Genomic DNA, 16,000 nt, shown 5'->3' with positions numbered 1-16,000 from the left:
ATGGTTACAAAAGAACTAACCACATAATTCAAAAGTAGTTTACTATAAATATTAAAAACTGAAAAGGTTACAATTACCATCTACAATATATAGTAATAAATGCAATGTATGTATTCAATCTAATATTATTCCATTTTATGAAGTTTTTCATTAATTTTCTCACCAAAGAAATAACGAAGTTGAGAAGTGCTGTACCACTGTGAAACAAAACTGTAAGTAAGGTGGTAGCTGTTGTGAACAGCAAACTCACATTTCGACTCATCACAATCCATAGAGACTCCAATATCTAAGTGAAGAAAATTATAAAAAATGGTGAGAAATATTTACTTTCTTTCTCTTATTACCATTACGTATAATTCAACAGATCTCAAGTGGGATCTTCCTGACATTATGACAGGTGAATTTCTTCAGCCAGAGGGTAGTAAATTTGTTGCAATTGTGGAGGCAGTCATTGGTTGTATTTAAGGCAAAGATTGATAGGTTCTTGATTAGCCAGGGCATCAAAGGTTATGGGGAGAAGACCAGGCAGTTGGAGTAAGTGGGAAAATGGACTACCTCATGACTAAATGGTTGGGCAGATTCAATGGGATGAATAGTCTAGTTCTGCTACTATACCTTATGGGCTTAAGGTGAAGCAGGCAACAACACAAGTCACTGGGCAAATATCCAGACATGTAAAATCTGGAAAGCTTCAAAAACCGGCATTTTTTTCTTGGTGCTGGTACAGCAGAGGGGGAGAGAGTTGGCAGCGCGACTAGGTGGGCAAGGGGGGGAGAGAGACGGCAGCGCGATTCAGGTTGGTGAGGGGGAGAGAGACGGCAGCGCGACTCGGCTGGACAAAGGGGGAGAGAGACTGCAGCGTGACTCAGGGGGGCGGGGTAGAGATGGCAGCGCGACTCAGGCGGGCGGGGGGAGAGACAGCAGCGCGACTCAGGAGGGCGGGGGGAGAGACAGCAGTGCGACTCAGGCGGGTGGGGGGGTGAGATACACCAGCGCGACTGGAAGGGGTGGATACAGCAGCACAATTCAGGTGGGCTTAAATCTGGGACAGCTGGCTTTTGTTCTGAAATCCGGAAAAATCCGAAATTCGGAACACACTGTCCCCCAAGGGTTTCAGATAAAGGATTGTGTACCTGTACTAAATTACATTTAAAGGATTGAAGTAGCGCTATCTCAAATCAAATAACCTAAAAAAAGTGGGCTTCAAACAAGAGCTAAATGAATTACAACTATATGCAAGATTTTGAAAGCATGGAAAAGCTTGCAGAATATCAGTCTATGATGGCACATAAAGGGGATAGGGAATACAAAATTCTAAAGAACAAATTGGATGCAAAATGCATTGCATGATTTGAAGGTGATCATACAAGGTAAGGGGAAGTTGTGTAAAATGCTGCAAAAAGAGAACGTGAAATATGATTTTCCTTCTATGAAAATGAAAGAGCATCACAAGTTGTATTTTTTTTACTGCTTGGTAACAATAAAAGTTGTCCATCATCTTCATCTCCAAACGTCTCTGGCAAATCTGCTGCGGAAGTTTTCTACAATGCCTTTGGTACATCCAGGTTTGATTTTTTTTTTTAAAAACAATGCTCTGCTGATTAGTCACTTGTCCTCCGCATTCTGTACATTATGGTTCATGGTCTTCGATATCAATATGATGAATTCAACCTTTGCCATGTTGAATGAAGAAATATGACAGGACAAAGGACAAAAAAGATGTGGCAGCAGGATGCCAAGTCACCCATACAAAAGTCACCAACACGTACCAACTTTACTTTCAGAAAAGATTAGATTGACAAAAAATGTTAAGCTGCTCCTATTAAATCCCATTAGGATCTATTTTCCCTTGGACCTCTTGACCTGAAATTAATGTGGTGAGGGAAAGTCTGAAATCAAAGGGTCACAATGATAATAATAAACCACAACAAAAATATAATTTCTGATCAGAAAAGGAGACAGAGATTAAGCAATGCCTGTCTGCAATAGTGAAACAATAAAAATATGGAACTTTTTTTTCCACAAAAATTTGATTTGAAATCCAAGATATTCAGATTTTCAATGATTTAAGATGTTAATGGATTTAGAGAAAACACAGGAACAATGGAATCAGATTTGAGATCAACCATGAACCACAATGAATGGTGAACCAAATGGTCCCATTAGTTTCACATGTGATATGAGCAGAATTTTGTTCAGGACCCAAAACCCAGAATTTTTGGGTCATTCTTAAAATAATCAGTCTCCCCACTACAACAAGGTAAAAATCACATAGCAAGGGCCTGAAAATTACTACCCCTGCATCAGTTTTACAATGACAGTGATTGCAACCTCCAAAACTAACCCAAAAAATCCTCAGTGAAAACAAATAGTTCAGAGAATCAATGGCTCTTTTCCTTACAGTTCTGCTCTGGGGGGAGGAAATGTTTCTCATACAGAAAGACTGTCTGACCTAGGAAATCAAAAATATAATCAGTAAGAAGCTAACTTTATAAATGGTTACACTCTTTTCTATATTCCTGTGACAAACAATGTTACACTCTTACAAATTTCATTTTGTTTTGGGTCCTATCATCAGCCACTTAGGTCTGAAAATTACAGGGTTTCTCTTTCTCCGAACCTTGGTACACTGTGTGGTAGCTCCACTGACTCAGGCTTATAAAGAAAAAAAATCCAAATCACTCAACTACAGAAAGTAAAATTTTGAATGGAGGAATTTGCAGACTCTGCCCAACCTGCTAATTTGTTAAATAATTCATAAAAAATGCAATGATGACTAAATAACCCCACCAAAATATTGGTCCAACAAACACCAGCAGTGGCCATCAAGCTTGCTAGAGGCAAAGATAACAATTAGACTCACTCTAGCCTGAAGTATAGAATCACACCAAAGGACAAGAGTCATAACAGCATGGAAAGAGGCCATATGGCCATGCCCATTGTAAGGTAAAAACATCATGAGATGGGACCGGAGAAGGAGTCACCCAGTACTAAGGAGTAACAGAATGCAGATGTGACCTTGTACACTCAAGATAAGCTTTGCACTAACAAGAATGATGTGCAGCAGACTAACAGAGAAGGGTAGCAACAGTTTATTCATTGGACAATGTAATGGTATGATAATTTACTAAGTGCGTGTCCTGGGGTATAAAAAAAACACCACTTGCTGATATCGGGAGAATGCGCCTTCTCCAACTAACACTGTTAGTTGTAAGTGTTACAATCCGGTAATAAAAAACCTTGATTTCGACTCAGTCTGGTGTCTGACTCACTCATTCTTGAACAAAGCAGACCTAACACCATGCCAACCAATGTGCCTGCATCCATGTTAATCCCATCTTTCAGCACTGCTATGCCTTAGCTCATCTGGGCTCTTTAAATGCTATCAGTGACTCTGCTTCTACCACTTTCACAGGAAATATGTTCTCAGTATTTACTACTCCCTGGGTGAAAAAGGTTCCCTCCAGATCTCAAAATTTCTTCTTTTAAATTAAAATCTGTTCTCTAATTTTATCCACCTCTGATATAGGCAAGAGGTAAATTTTCATCAAATCAGTAGATGTTGATTTTCATTTATTCTGTCAGGACCCAGATGAGTGTTTTGTAGAATAGTTTGACCTCTGATTTGAGTTTTCAACCCTCCAAAAGTTTTGTTTTTATTGCTGCAAGCAAATTGAATAATCCATGCATTCTCCCACAATGCTGCAAGGTAGTTTGAGCTTGGTAATAGATAACCAGTTCATGCTTCATGAACACTTGTTGCTTTTCTCCACACATATATTATAGGTGTATTTAAAGCAGTGATTGATAGGTTTTTGATTAGTCAGTGCACCAAGGTTATGGGGAGAAAAATGGATAGTGGGGCTGAATGGAAAAATAGATCAGCTCATAATTGAATAGCAGGGCAGACACGATGGGCTTAATAGCCTGTTTCTGCTCCTAGGTCTTGTAGTCTTATACATTTATTGACAGGAAAGTAAATTATTTCCATATAATTACATTAGAAGTCTCAGAAACAGCACAATTTGAGAAAAGGCTGAGCATAAGTTACACTAGAAATTTTAGGTCAAAATAAAATGCATAGTAGTTAAAATTACAACTTAATCGAAAGTACAAACACAAAACGAGCAGGGAAGTATCTATATTACTCATATTAACTGTAAATATTTTCTTGTATAATAATATGCAACATGAAAATTAAAAACTGATGTTGCAACAAATATTTCTTGCAAGTATACCTCACAAATGCTTCTTCTGGTTTCCAATGGGAAAGCTGAAAGATGCAATGACATTATGGTAGGTAAACTAGAGGTATATAATGTGCAAGACTGGAACTGACACAATGTATGTGCACTACCCATTTCAATAAAGGGGACATTGATGCAATGGATAACATTAGATAAGTATGAGATGCTCTCATTAATCTGTGAATCTCAAATCTCTCAGTGTTCTGCACTTAATAGCCTCAATAAACCTGGGATTGTCTGATCTTGGAGACCACCTAAGAACACCAGGTGCTGTAGGTTTCTGTGAGAGGTGCTGGACAAAGTGGAGCCTCTCTGTCTGCCGTACGGTAGACAAAAGTCAAAGAATTTCATGTATGTTACATTCTAAATATAGTATTATGTGACAATAATGGAACCTTTACCTTTTTTTCCCAAATTGCTGACCAAAATACCAATGCCATCAAGGTTATAAAACAATAAATGTTGCAAACTCAATTCCCTTCAGTATTTTTCCATTCTTCCCCCATGTAATTTATGGTCTTGTGAAAGAAAATGTCTAATTCATATTTTAATTATCTAGATGTGCATTAAAAATGTGTCAGATTATAACACTTTCCTCAAAAGCAATACAGGATATTATTTACACAAATTAAAATTTGCTCATTATATTATTCCAATTTTTTTAAAGTGTTAAATTGCAACTACAATTGCGCTATTATTCAATAGCAGAATAATACAGTACATTTTAAAATTGTAATGGTGTTTAATGCATTTTAATTCATCTTTAGCATACTGTATTTACATAGCATTTTGTTTAAAAAGCCAGCAAATCTAGAGGCTTTACCTTAGCCAACTGTTAATGTATTTTTCCATTCAGATTGGTGCTCTGGACCCTCTCCACTCTATCACCTCTACCCTCCTCTTCACAACATGTTGGGGGGGGGGGGGGTGATCCCAACACTACCTCATTTCTGAGGAGTCAGGCTGCTTTGGAAAGGAAAATATTGCAAGGGATTTGGATTTACTTCCCCAATCTTGATGAAACGTTTTGACCTGAAATATTAACTAATCTATTTCTCCCACTGATTCTGCTCGACCCATTGAATTACTCTAACAGATTGTATTTAGTTTCAGATTTCACCATCTCCTATCTCCTGGTGTCTCCAATTTGCACCAGCTAATCAGTAAGCCAATGATCAGAAAATCTGGTTGATTCCTTTTCTGCCTTATTGTTTACTTCTAAGTTGGGCTGTGTGTTGAGCCAAATGATATATTCTCTTTATACTGTGACTCCATGTATTCCTCTAATGCCATCATAAAATTTGCAGATACTCATTTCAAGGGGCGACGAGACAGCCTATAGGGATGAAGTCTTCAGGCTGTCATTGTGGTGCTCGGAGAACAATCTGGTATTGAATTCTTTGAAGATGAAAGAGCTCGTAATGGATTTCAGGAGGAACAGTATGGCCCCAGCTCCATTGTATATTAGTGGGGATAGTGTGGAAAGGGTCACGACTTTAGTTTCTGTATTTTGTATTTGGTTGAGGGTCATTCTTGGACTATTAATACCACTGCAATAGTCAAAAAGGCACATCAACGTCTCCATTTCCTGTGAATCCTCAGGAAAATCAATATGCAGGAGAAGTTCTTGGTGTCCTTCTATCATTCCTCTATTGAAAGTGTGCTGACTCATTGGATTCCTGTGTGGTTTGCTAGTTGTATAGCAGTAGATAAGAAGGATCTTTAGAGGGTTATAAATATGGCCCAATAGATCACTGGGAGCTCCTTGTCCTCTTTGGAGGATTTATTTTGATCTCAATTTATTGAGAAGGCAGCCAATATCCTTATGGTCTCTAATCTCCTGGGCCATCATTTGTTTGACTTATAGCACTTGGGTAGACAATATAGGTCCATTAAATCATGGGCGAACTGACTCAAGAACAATTTCTATCCCAGAGCCATTTGAGAATTTAACTCTGCCAATTAGTGTATTTTTGTATTGTTTCAATGATACTTTTTTAAACTTGTTTTTATTGTTTTATATATGCTCTTGTATGTTGTATTTGTGAGTAAAGCAGGTTGCATTTTTAAAATTTTGCAACAACAATAAAGTACTTACATATTATTAAAGCTTTAATAGGCTTTTGAATTAACAGATAGCTGAAAAATTACTAATTTACAGAATCACAAGGAAAAAATATAACAAGTTAATCTAAAGCTAGATGCTGCACCCTACTGGCACCACGATAATCAAATGTGATACTAAACAAACTTCAGATTGATACAAGCAAGGAATAATCTTCAGCAACTTCAAAAACAAGTCTTTATGGCCAATTCTGAAATCAAGTTTCTCACTTTTGTTTTTTTTTAAATGCCAAAACCAGGAGAAAAATCTAATATGAGAAAATTCCATCACTGACAGGCAAATTTAGATAAAATCTATTGTGCATCACAAACACTTGAGAGTTAATTAAATGTCATTTGACAATTTAAATTATTAAGTAAGTTGTAAACGGATACAAACTGCATTCACTGACAAAGCACCTTATAAAGTATCCAGGATGAACATTGAGTTGCAAGCTCACTCCTATATTACAGAACCAGAACAGCCCAAAATACATTGCATTCATGTTTTGTTTCAACTTTTAACAAAGATTCTGCTGTAACCCAGTCCGTAGCACCTTCTTCAATAGCATCAAAGAATGTACAAAATTATGAAGATTTTGTAAAGGCTTGAGTATTGTGAGCAGTTATGGACATCACACCATGCAAAGAACATGATTTCAGCTACAGCATGTGCAAAAAGATTCATGAGATGTTACTTAGGCTGAAGGGCTTGCTTGATGTAATGAGACATGGTCTGCTAGATCTGTTTTCCTGAGAGCAAAGGAGGCTGAGAAGTGACATATAGAACAGTACCACACAGTGCAAGGCCCTGTGGCCCATGTATCTGTGCTGAACATGATGTTCAAATCAAACTAAAACTCAACTGCTTGCACATGATAGATATCCCTCCATCCCCTTTATCAAGGGGATCTTCTTCACCCTAATGGTTGCAAGGGTGTGGAATGAGCTACTACCAAGGGTGGTGGGTGCAATTTTGATATAAGAGAAGCTTGGATAAGTATATGGGTAGAAGGACTATGATTCAGGTGCAGGTCAAAGATACTAGGGTGGAATTTGGTATGATGAGATGGGCAGAAGGTCATGTTTCAGTGCTTTAATGTTACATAGAACATTACAGCACATATCCTTCAGGTCACGATGCTGTGTTGATGTTTGTAAATCTAATTTTTCCATGCCTCACACCCATAAACCCCTATATTCTATGGTTCCAACAATAATACTGTTTTGGATGCTATTGTGGGGGGTAAGCTATCTGGAGAAAGACATAGCAGCCAATTCTCTGGCATGGTCTGGCTCAGAAGGGAAAGGGGGAGGGGGAAAGGGGGAGGGGGCAAGCAAAAAAAGAGTGATAGCAATAATGACCCCTAGAGGGACTGACAGGAGATTCTGTGATCCAGTTCAAGACTCTTGGAAGGTTTACGGGGGAAAATATGTCCACTTTAGTTTTAGGATGGGTGGAGAGTCAGAGAAGATGGAGAAGCTATTGAATGAATATTTTGAGGCTGTATTTAGTGCAGAGCAGGAAAACCAAGAGTGGGAGATGAGAGAGGTAACTAAAGATAGCCTAGGGCATATCTGCATCATTATCAAGAGCTAGTAGCTTAGATTGTATCAGGCTGAATAAATTTCTAAGTCCAGACAAGGAGTACTCCAGAAAAATGTGAGAAGGGAGGTAATTGTTGTGGTCTAGACAGACATTTTAACTCAATCACTGAGAACAGAAGTTCTGGATGACTAGAAGCTAGCAAATGTGCCACCACTATTTAAGGATAATCCAAGGAACTAGGATTATTTGGTAGGGAAAATGTTGGAGATAGAATCCATCAACATGAACGCCCAGGGGAAAAATTAAAGCGCTCAAGCATGGATTTGTATGTGGGAAATCTGTCTATAAACTTGATATAATTTTTTTTTGAAGAGGTGAGAAAGAGGATCAAGGACAAGGCAGATTTTATTATTTATATGGGTTCTAGTAAAGCATTCGATAATGTCCTGCATGGTAGGTTTGTTTGAAAGGTTGGAGAATGTGGCATAGAAGACCAACTAGATTTAAAAAGTGGCTTAGTGATAGGAGTTAGACCGTGTTTGAAGAGGGCATGATTTTAGACTGGAAGTATAGTGTCTCAGTGATATGTGCCAAAATAATTGCTACAAGGAAGGTTCACTTTGGTTATGTGAATTTGAACTGCTGTAATCAATATGAAAACAATGACCCAGGGAGGTTGGTAATAAATGCTCCACAATTCTACTTATACATAAAGAATCCCAAATGGACTTTATTAAAACTTTTGCCATGCTATTTTCAATTGATCTATGAAGATGTATTCTCAATTCTTGTTTCAGTTCCACAACATGGCTCTATGGATACTGCTTGACCTGTTGAGTTCCTCCAGTGTTTTTTGTAAAAATTGTAATTTATTATCCACATCTAGTGTTTTTTTGCAAATGAAAAAAATATCTACAATAAAATTATTCTCTCACAACAATAAACTCTTGGCATCATTCATGCAATGCATTTCAGCTCACATTGTTTGCAATTGTCCTGCAAATGGCCCAAGTTACCACACACTTAGAAGTGCACATGAAATAGAGCAACCTATTTTCATGATTACAGCATTTCCAAGTCCAACAGAGACAGTTTATAGGAGAAATGTGAAATGAATCAAATGACAAGGTCAACAACAACAAATGTTTGCACTCCCTATATACACAATATTATCATGAAGTCTGACCAGTGTAGGGTTTCACCTAAAATATATAAAACTGGGTCATATCTTTAAGATAATTGGAAGCTATGGAGAGAAGATGTTGATTTAATTCAGAATAACAGATTTGTATTCAGCACCATCAATTTCCAAAATTAAAGTATTCAGAAGATGGTAAATCTTGAAAGAAAAGTTTCATTAGAGCTTTTAGGGATGCAAAATTCATCATGGTATTTCCCTCCTCTATCCTTCAAGTGACAATAAAACGATTCAATTCATCCAACCAGTAATAACTGTTTTCATAAACTGGATATTTTCAGTGCCATTCCTACTGCCTCTGCAGATGAGAAATTAGTGAATGGAAAGAATTTCCAATCATGTAAGATATCATAGCCAAGTCTAATTCTGACAAGCTCTTCATCAGAAACCAATATAATTGTCCAAATGTTTCTTACTGTTTCATACATTCTTCCAAGTAATGTTAAGTTCAGCAACTCAACAGTGACAGACTTCTTACTGGGAGTTCTTAAATGTTACCTGGTTATCCCAGAAATCTCTCTTCCAAGCTATGAAAATATCCTCCAAGATAAAACTGCAAAATTCCAACATCTTCACCAGAAATTTAATTCATTCACCCTCATAACAATAAAGGACAATGAGGGGGATGCATGTTTACTTTCCAATAATAAATTAAAGAAATCTGCAATTAACTTTTAAACAAATGTTAAACAATTAAATGCAAGATACTCACAGATAGAAATGTCTCTATGTTCTCATGAATAAAGGAGACAACGTCCTGCCAGTCTAACATGTCTCCAACCCAACTATTCTGTCGATTGATACTGTACTTGTGCCCTTTATGCCTTCCAGAATGAGTTTCATTCTAAACAAAGAAACAATGCAAAGGTAAATTGTTAAAATCGGTGACACATCCAACTTTAAAAATTAAGTAGCAATATTTCATGTGGATCATGGAAAGTCTACATATAGAGCTTGGCAAACAATCACTTGTAAAGTTAACTGCAATATTGAAGGGAGGGAAGGGGAGAAATAGGGACCGGAGGTAAAGGTAAAGACCTTGGACAAAAGTTGGAGCTCTGTAAGAGGAGGCAGGGAAGTTCCTAGACTAGGGAAAAGAGCGGGAAAGATCTCAAGTAGTAGAAGGTAGGAATATCCTAAGAAACTGAAAAGACAATGGGAGGGATTGAGCTCATAACAGTTTAATAGAGAAGACACAGGTGTAAAATATTATTATATTTTGTTAAGCAGATATAATTACAACTGATATCAATTTTCAGATTTCAACACTCACCTTTATAAACCAATTTTGATATAACCTATCCCAAAGCTCTAGCACTTGCTTCTCTATAACTGTTGTGTTATTCACCTTGTCTCCCAACATCTTATGAAGCTGAATAAAATACAAAAAGCTCATCAGTATTGAATCAATTTTAAGAATAAATGATAGTACAACCAGCACCCAGTTATACATGGGTTCCATTCCTGGGAATGGTGCAGAAGCTGATTTCTCTGCAAGTCAGAAACATCCATATTGTATTGCCCTAACCACACTTTGCTTTAAAGGTTGTCATAGTCAAAGGGTAATAGAGGGGATGAGCTCCCACTGTTACACAAATGCTGTTCATGGTGCATGTCTCAAACAGCCAAGTCCAACTCCTGGACTTCACATTGGTATAGTTCTTATGCCCAGCAGAGCTGTTTTCACTGACAGGAGAAGGGGCAAAAGCAGGCGACTAGTGCGTTGAGACCAATTGCTCTGGCAAATGGGGCTCAGTACCATGGACGGTAACTCATTTAGGAGGGAAAACTCCAATTAAAAACATCCACTGCCTTGTGGCTATACCTGCTCACATGAAAGGTTTTAGGAGTAAACCCCAAGGAAAAATCCAAAGTCAAGAGTCCTGAAGGCAGCTGACTGCTATACCCAGCACCGGTACAGTAACTCCTGCGATGCTGCTGGCACCAAATTGTATCAACTTTTGTCATTCCTTTGAACCTGTCATTAGCATGGAGAGGGAGGGAATCCCACTGCATGTGCAACAGATGGACCTCCATATCAACTCTGCCCTGGCTTCTGCCCTGGGGAAGTCATTCCAGCTTTTTAACCTGAGGCCCAGTACTCATGGTTTAAGCCACATACACACTTGCAATAATTCTTTCATTTCACTGAATAATCACTGTAATGAAACTAATGGAATATATACTGTATCCAATCATTAATGACTAACATAGAACACTATTAAATTTTTTAAAATCTTTAAAAATGTATGGAGAATTTACAGTCAGATTTTCATAAATCATATCATTTGTGACCTAGGATCCCCTATATAAATAATTTGAACCTTAACCAAGTGTTTAAGAAACTAAACACATTACCCAAAGTAGGTTTTAAAAAGGGTTTCCAGAATTTAAAAATTGTAACTAATTCTGAAAGGGGGGTGAGGGGGAAGAAGAGGAACTAATAAAGGCAAGAAGATGAAAAAGAGGGAGAGGACAAGCAAAGCACTGAGATATGTTTGCTGGTATGCAGGACTGTTTAAGACATATATTCAATCAAACTGCTTTCTCAGCTTAGAGATGCTTCAAATATGTAAAATAACTTTGTCAAAATTGAATCGTAAACCTCATCTGAGTTCTGAGAAGAGGGCTTTGACCTGAAACATAAACCCTGGTTTTCTTTTGATGGGTACTGTCTGATTGCTGAGTGCTTCCAGCATTTACTCTTTCTTATTTCAGATTTTCAGCACCTTTTTAAAAAAACATTTATTTTCCCTTTCATGACTGATTTGTTCACCCTTCCAAATATGATTTCTGAAGCTAGTAGGGGAACTTTGATTTCTGATTAACTTTTCACCAGGTTTCAATGCTGAATTATATATTTATGAGTCTTTTTTTTTGTAGCAAATCAGTAATCAGTTAATTTGTGGTGAAATAATGCCACCTACAGGTAAACAACGGAAGGTATTGCTCTGAAACTAGAAGAATGCTGTGTTACGATTGCTGATTGTGACTTGGCCCAGTGCTTCAGAAAACACTGGGCACAGGAGGAGTAGAAGGTACAGAAACAGTCAATTATTCAGGCATGCTGGAAATGTTTAATGTTGACTGACCAAGGTCTTGGTACACTATCTTTATCTACTTGATTACTTTATGCTTTTGTTGTTTCTATAACTTTTAGAGGCAGCGAGATATAACATAGAAACAGACACTTCAGCCCAAGTCCATTCTGATCATCAATCACCCATATCTGACTGAGGTTGCATTATCATTTAATATCTACACATTCTCATCAACTCTCCCCCCCCCCCCACATTCTACCATTCACTAGACAGTCAGGGTAATTTACAGCGACCAATCAATCTACCAATTAGCATATTTTTAAGAATGAGAGGGGAAACCAGAACACCCAGAGGAAACTAATGTGGTACATTAGACCCTTGTTCTGATTGAAGAAAAAGTAATGATTAAATTTTTTTATTCATTTGTTAATAAATAGTGAGAAAAAGTATTCACAAATGATACTTGTGACTGAAGAAACATAAATTAAGATATTAGATGGCTAAGATAGAGGCACACAGAAGACTGCAGAGGCTGGATTCTGAAAGCAAACATGCTCTGCTGGAGAAACTCAGCAGGTCAAGCTGCATCAGTGGAGAAACAGAATGATTGACATTCTGGGCCAAACTCTTTTTTTACCCTCAAGTCTCGATAAAGGGTTTCGGCTTTTAACTTCAACCATTCATTTTCTCCCACTGATGCTGCTGTGTTCCTCCAACGATGTGCTTTGAAGGCCAAGATGTTTGTTCTGTTCTTTCCCAACAATTCTGATTCCTTTCAATTCTATTGGGAAACATATATGAAAGTAAACATGCTTAATCTTTAACTTATTTAGTCAGTTTACTGATAATTACTTACATTTCACCCTTTTGGAAATGTAAAATATAACAAATACATTTAGGAAAATACGAAAATAAAGCTTGCTCCAATCCTAGTTTAAGAGCTATATATGAGATGTCAAATAATTTGCGTGCCACATTCTACTTATCAACAGGTGGAGATGCCAGAGCACTTCTGCTGGTGAGGACCTGCGGATAGCAGGGAGTGGAGATATCGCTCCCACAGAGTCCAACCACCAGTCCGACTGCCGTCAGCTCCGTACAGGCTTTAAACAGCTTGTTAATGGTGCCAACAGGGTTTAATTTTAAAAATTCTGCAACCGCAGAGTCTGCACCCAAGATAGTGATGCCTGATCAACAGCAACCATGAGGGGTTGCTAACTCCAGGAAAGCAAAGGACTGGCACAGGGCACCAGAAAACAGGAAGAGCACCCCATTTGAGAAGGAGAAGCAATGACCCACGGGACAGTGATCACGGCAGTAGGCCAGTGAGGGGTTCTGCAGCTGAAGAACGCACAGGAGGTGGGCTGTTGATGACTCGAGCCCAAGAGCCCGCACAGATTGTGGGCGAGGGATTCATACCAGGTGGCGGACTGCTGGAGAGCGTGCCAAAGATGCTGAAGGTTTCCTGATTGTGTCGGAGGTTCGGATTTGGAGCTTAGGTTGCTGATAGTTTAGACTAGACTGTATGTGACTGCAGTGGCTGCAGCAGCACTGGAGGCGAATCCGCGGACACTTGTTGACTCTGAGGGGACTCTTGCTTCACTTTCTCTAACTGTAAGAGGCACTTGTGGCAGTTTCTGCTGATGGCAAATCTGTCAGCCTTATGACAGACAAAAGAAAATTCTGTGTCATATTGCACTGTTTTTAATGCAAAGGAGGCTTGAATCGAAGTTATGGTCTTTGGATGTTAATTTGCATTCCCTATACCAAATGATTAAAAGTTAAACGTGCTTGATGGAAATCCAACTTAATACTGCTCTGAGGAATGCACTTTGTGACCATCTTTGATGAAATTAAGCACAAATAAAATTAAAATATTAGAAGTCAGAATTCCACCTTGTGGGTTATCCATTCTCTTCCATACTGATACACATTGTCAGCAGCAGAGTTTAGTGCCTTCTGTATGACTTGGGCCTCAGGGAGCCAGCTGAAATAAGTCAAAGGTATCAAAAAGAGACAAAAATTGAGGAAGAGCAATCTCAACACATAAAAACATAAGTTTTTGTGTACACTACAAAAACATATTATTCATTACAACCATCCATTCAACATTCAATAACTACAGGAATATTATACAAGGTCAGGTGACATCATGCAAGCTAGAATATTTAAAGTTCTTCACCAAATAATTTTAAAATCATCACTAAATGTCATACACTTCTTAATTTATTTGGGTAATATGCTCCCAAAGCCTTCAATATCCTAAAAATTTACCTCATCTACTATGTTTTTCCCTTTGGTTACTAATGGACAGTAGAAACACAGCAAGATTTTCAACACAATTCCAACATTTTCCTTGTCTTCCCACAGAAAAGCCATCTCTGTTCTCTCATCTCTCCATTTAACCAAATTGCTTATTCTTTAGACATGACTTTTCTTTTTCTCAAGACACTTCATGTTTCAGAGGTGTTATGATCCAAATTCTGTAGAACTATAGAACACTATGGTACAGAAACAGGCCCATCAGCCAAATCTGCACCAAACTATTTTTCTGCCTCATCCCATTGATCTACATCCAACCTAGCCTTCTGATTTATGTACCTATCTAAATTTCTCTTAAGTATTGAAAACTAACCCGCACCCACCAACTCAACTGTCAGCTCGTTCCAGAATATCACTACCCTCTGAATGAAGTTGTTGTCCTAATTAACCTCCAAAACATTTCACCCTTAACCCACTTATCCTTCACTGAAAATGCCTGCTTGCATCTACCCTATCCATCCATTTCATAATTTTGTATACCTTGACAAAATCTCCCCTCGTTTTCCTTTGCTCCAGCGAATAAAGTTTCAACCTAGTAAAAACACTGGAACACTGGAGGAACTCAGCTGGTCTTTTCAGCATCTATGGGAGACAAAGATATATTGTCATCATTTCAGGCCCGAAACATTGGCAATATATCTTTGTCTCCTCTGGATGCTGAAAAGACTGGCTGAGTTCCTCCAGCATTCTGGTGATTTTACTACAATTGTAGTGTCTGCAGCCTGTGTTATTTCACAAAGTTTTAACCTATTCAACTTTTCCCTATAACACAGCTCTTCAAGTCCTGACAACATCTTTGTAAATTCTCTCTCTGCACTCTTTTAATCTTGTTGACGTCTTTCATGTAGGTAGCAGACCAATCCTGGACCCAATACTCCAAATTTGGTCTTGCCAATGTCATGTACAACTTCAACATAAGATCCCAACTCCTGTACTCAATGCTTTGATTTATGAAGGCAATGTGCCAAAAGCTCTCTTTATGACCCTATTTACTTAGCTGTACACTTTCAAAGAATTATCTGTTTAATTTATTTATAAAACAATAGAAGCCAAATCCAGCAATTGAAACCAATGCCAGCCACTTACATCTACTAATCCACTACATTTTTGGAGATGATAGGAAACCTGAACACCTTGGGGAAAACCCACGCAGGTCATGAGAGCACAGAAACTTCTTAAGAGACAATGCTGGATTTGAACCAGGGTCACTAATGCGTTCATAGCATTGTGCTACCCGCTATACTAATCATGCCACCTTGATGAAGGGCTCAAGCCCAAAACATTGGTGATGTATCTTTACCTTTGCTACATAAAGGCACTGTTTGACCTGTTGAGTTTCTCCAGCATTGGTATGTTTTTTCACTTAACCACAGTGCCAACAGAATCCTGTGTTTTACCCATGTCACCCAAATCAGTATTCCCAAATCTCTGTTTTACCACATTCCACGGTGCCACTCATTTACTGTGCAAGTCTTACCTTGGTTTGACCTCCCAAGGTGCAACAGATCACACTTGTCCACATTAAATTCCATTTGACATT

The 16,000-nt window shown here is 38.2% G+C and overlaps 1 protein-coding gene across 4 annotated transcripts in view; it reads right to left on the bottom strand.

Moving 5' to 3' along the window:
• tmem245 (transmembrane protein 245) overlaps positions 1-16,000 on the bottom strand; it is a 120,771-nt gene that overhangs the window by 44,944 nt on the left and 59,827 nt on the right. For all 4 annotated transcript variants that reach the window (XM_069913544.1, XM_069913543.1, XM_069913540.1 and 1 more), the window contains 4 exons: positions 14,035-14,125; positions 10,371-10,469; positions 9,810-9,941; positions 164-286 (listed from right to left, as the gene is read on the bottom strand). In XM_069913544.1, coding sequence (XP_069769645.1) covers positions 164-286; positions 9,810-9,941; positions 10,371-10,469; positions 14,035-14,125 — 445 coding nt within the window. The remainder of the gene's footprint in view (positions 1-163; positions 287-9,809; positions 9,942-10,370; positions 10,470-14,034; positions 14,126-16,000) is intronic.

The sequence above is a fragment of the Narcine bancroftii genome, chromosome 1, assembly GCF_036971445.1.
Source record: "Narcine bancroftii isolate sNarBan1 chromosome 1, sNarBan1.hap1, whole genome shotgun sequence".
NCBI lineage: Eukaryota > Metazoa > Chordata > Chondrichthyes > Torpediniformes > Narcinidae > Narcine > Narcine bancroftii.
This window is presented reverse-complemented; position numbering and strand designations above follow the sequence as displayed.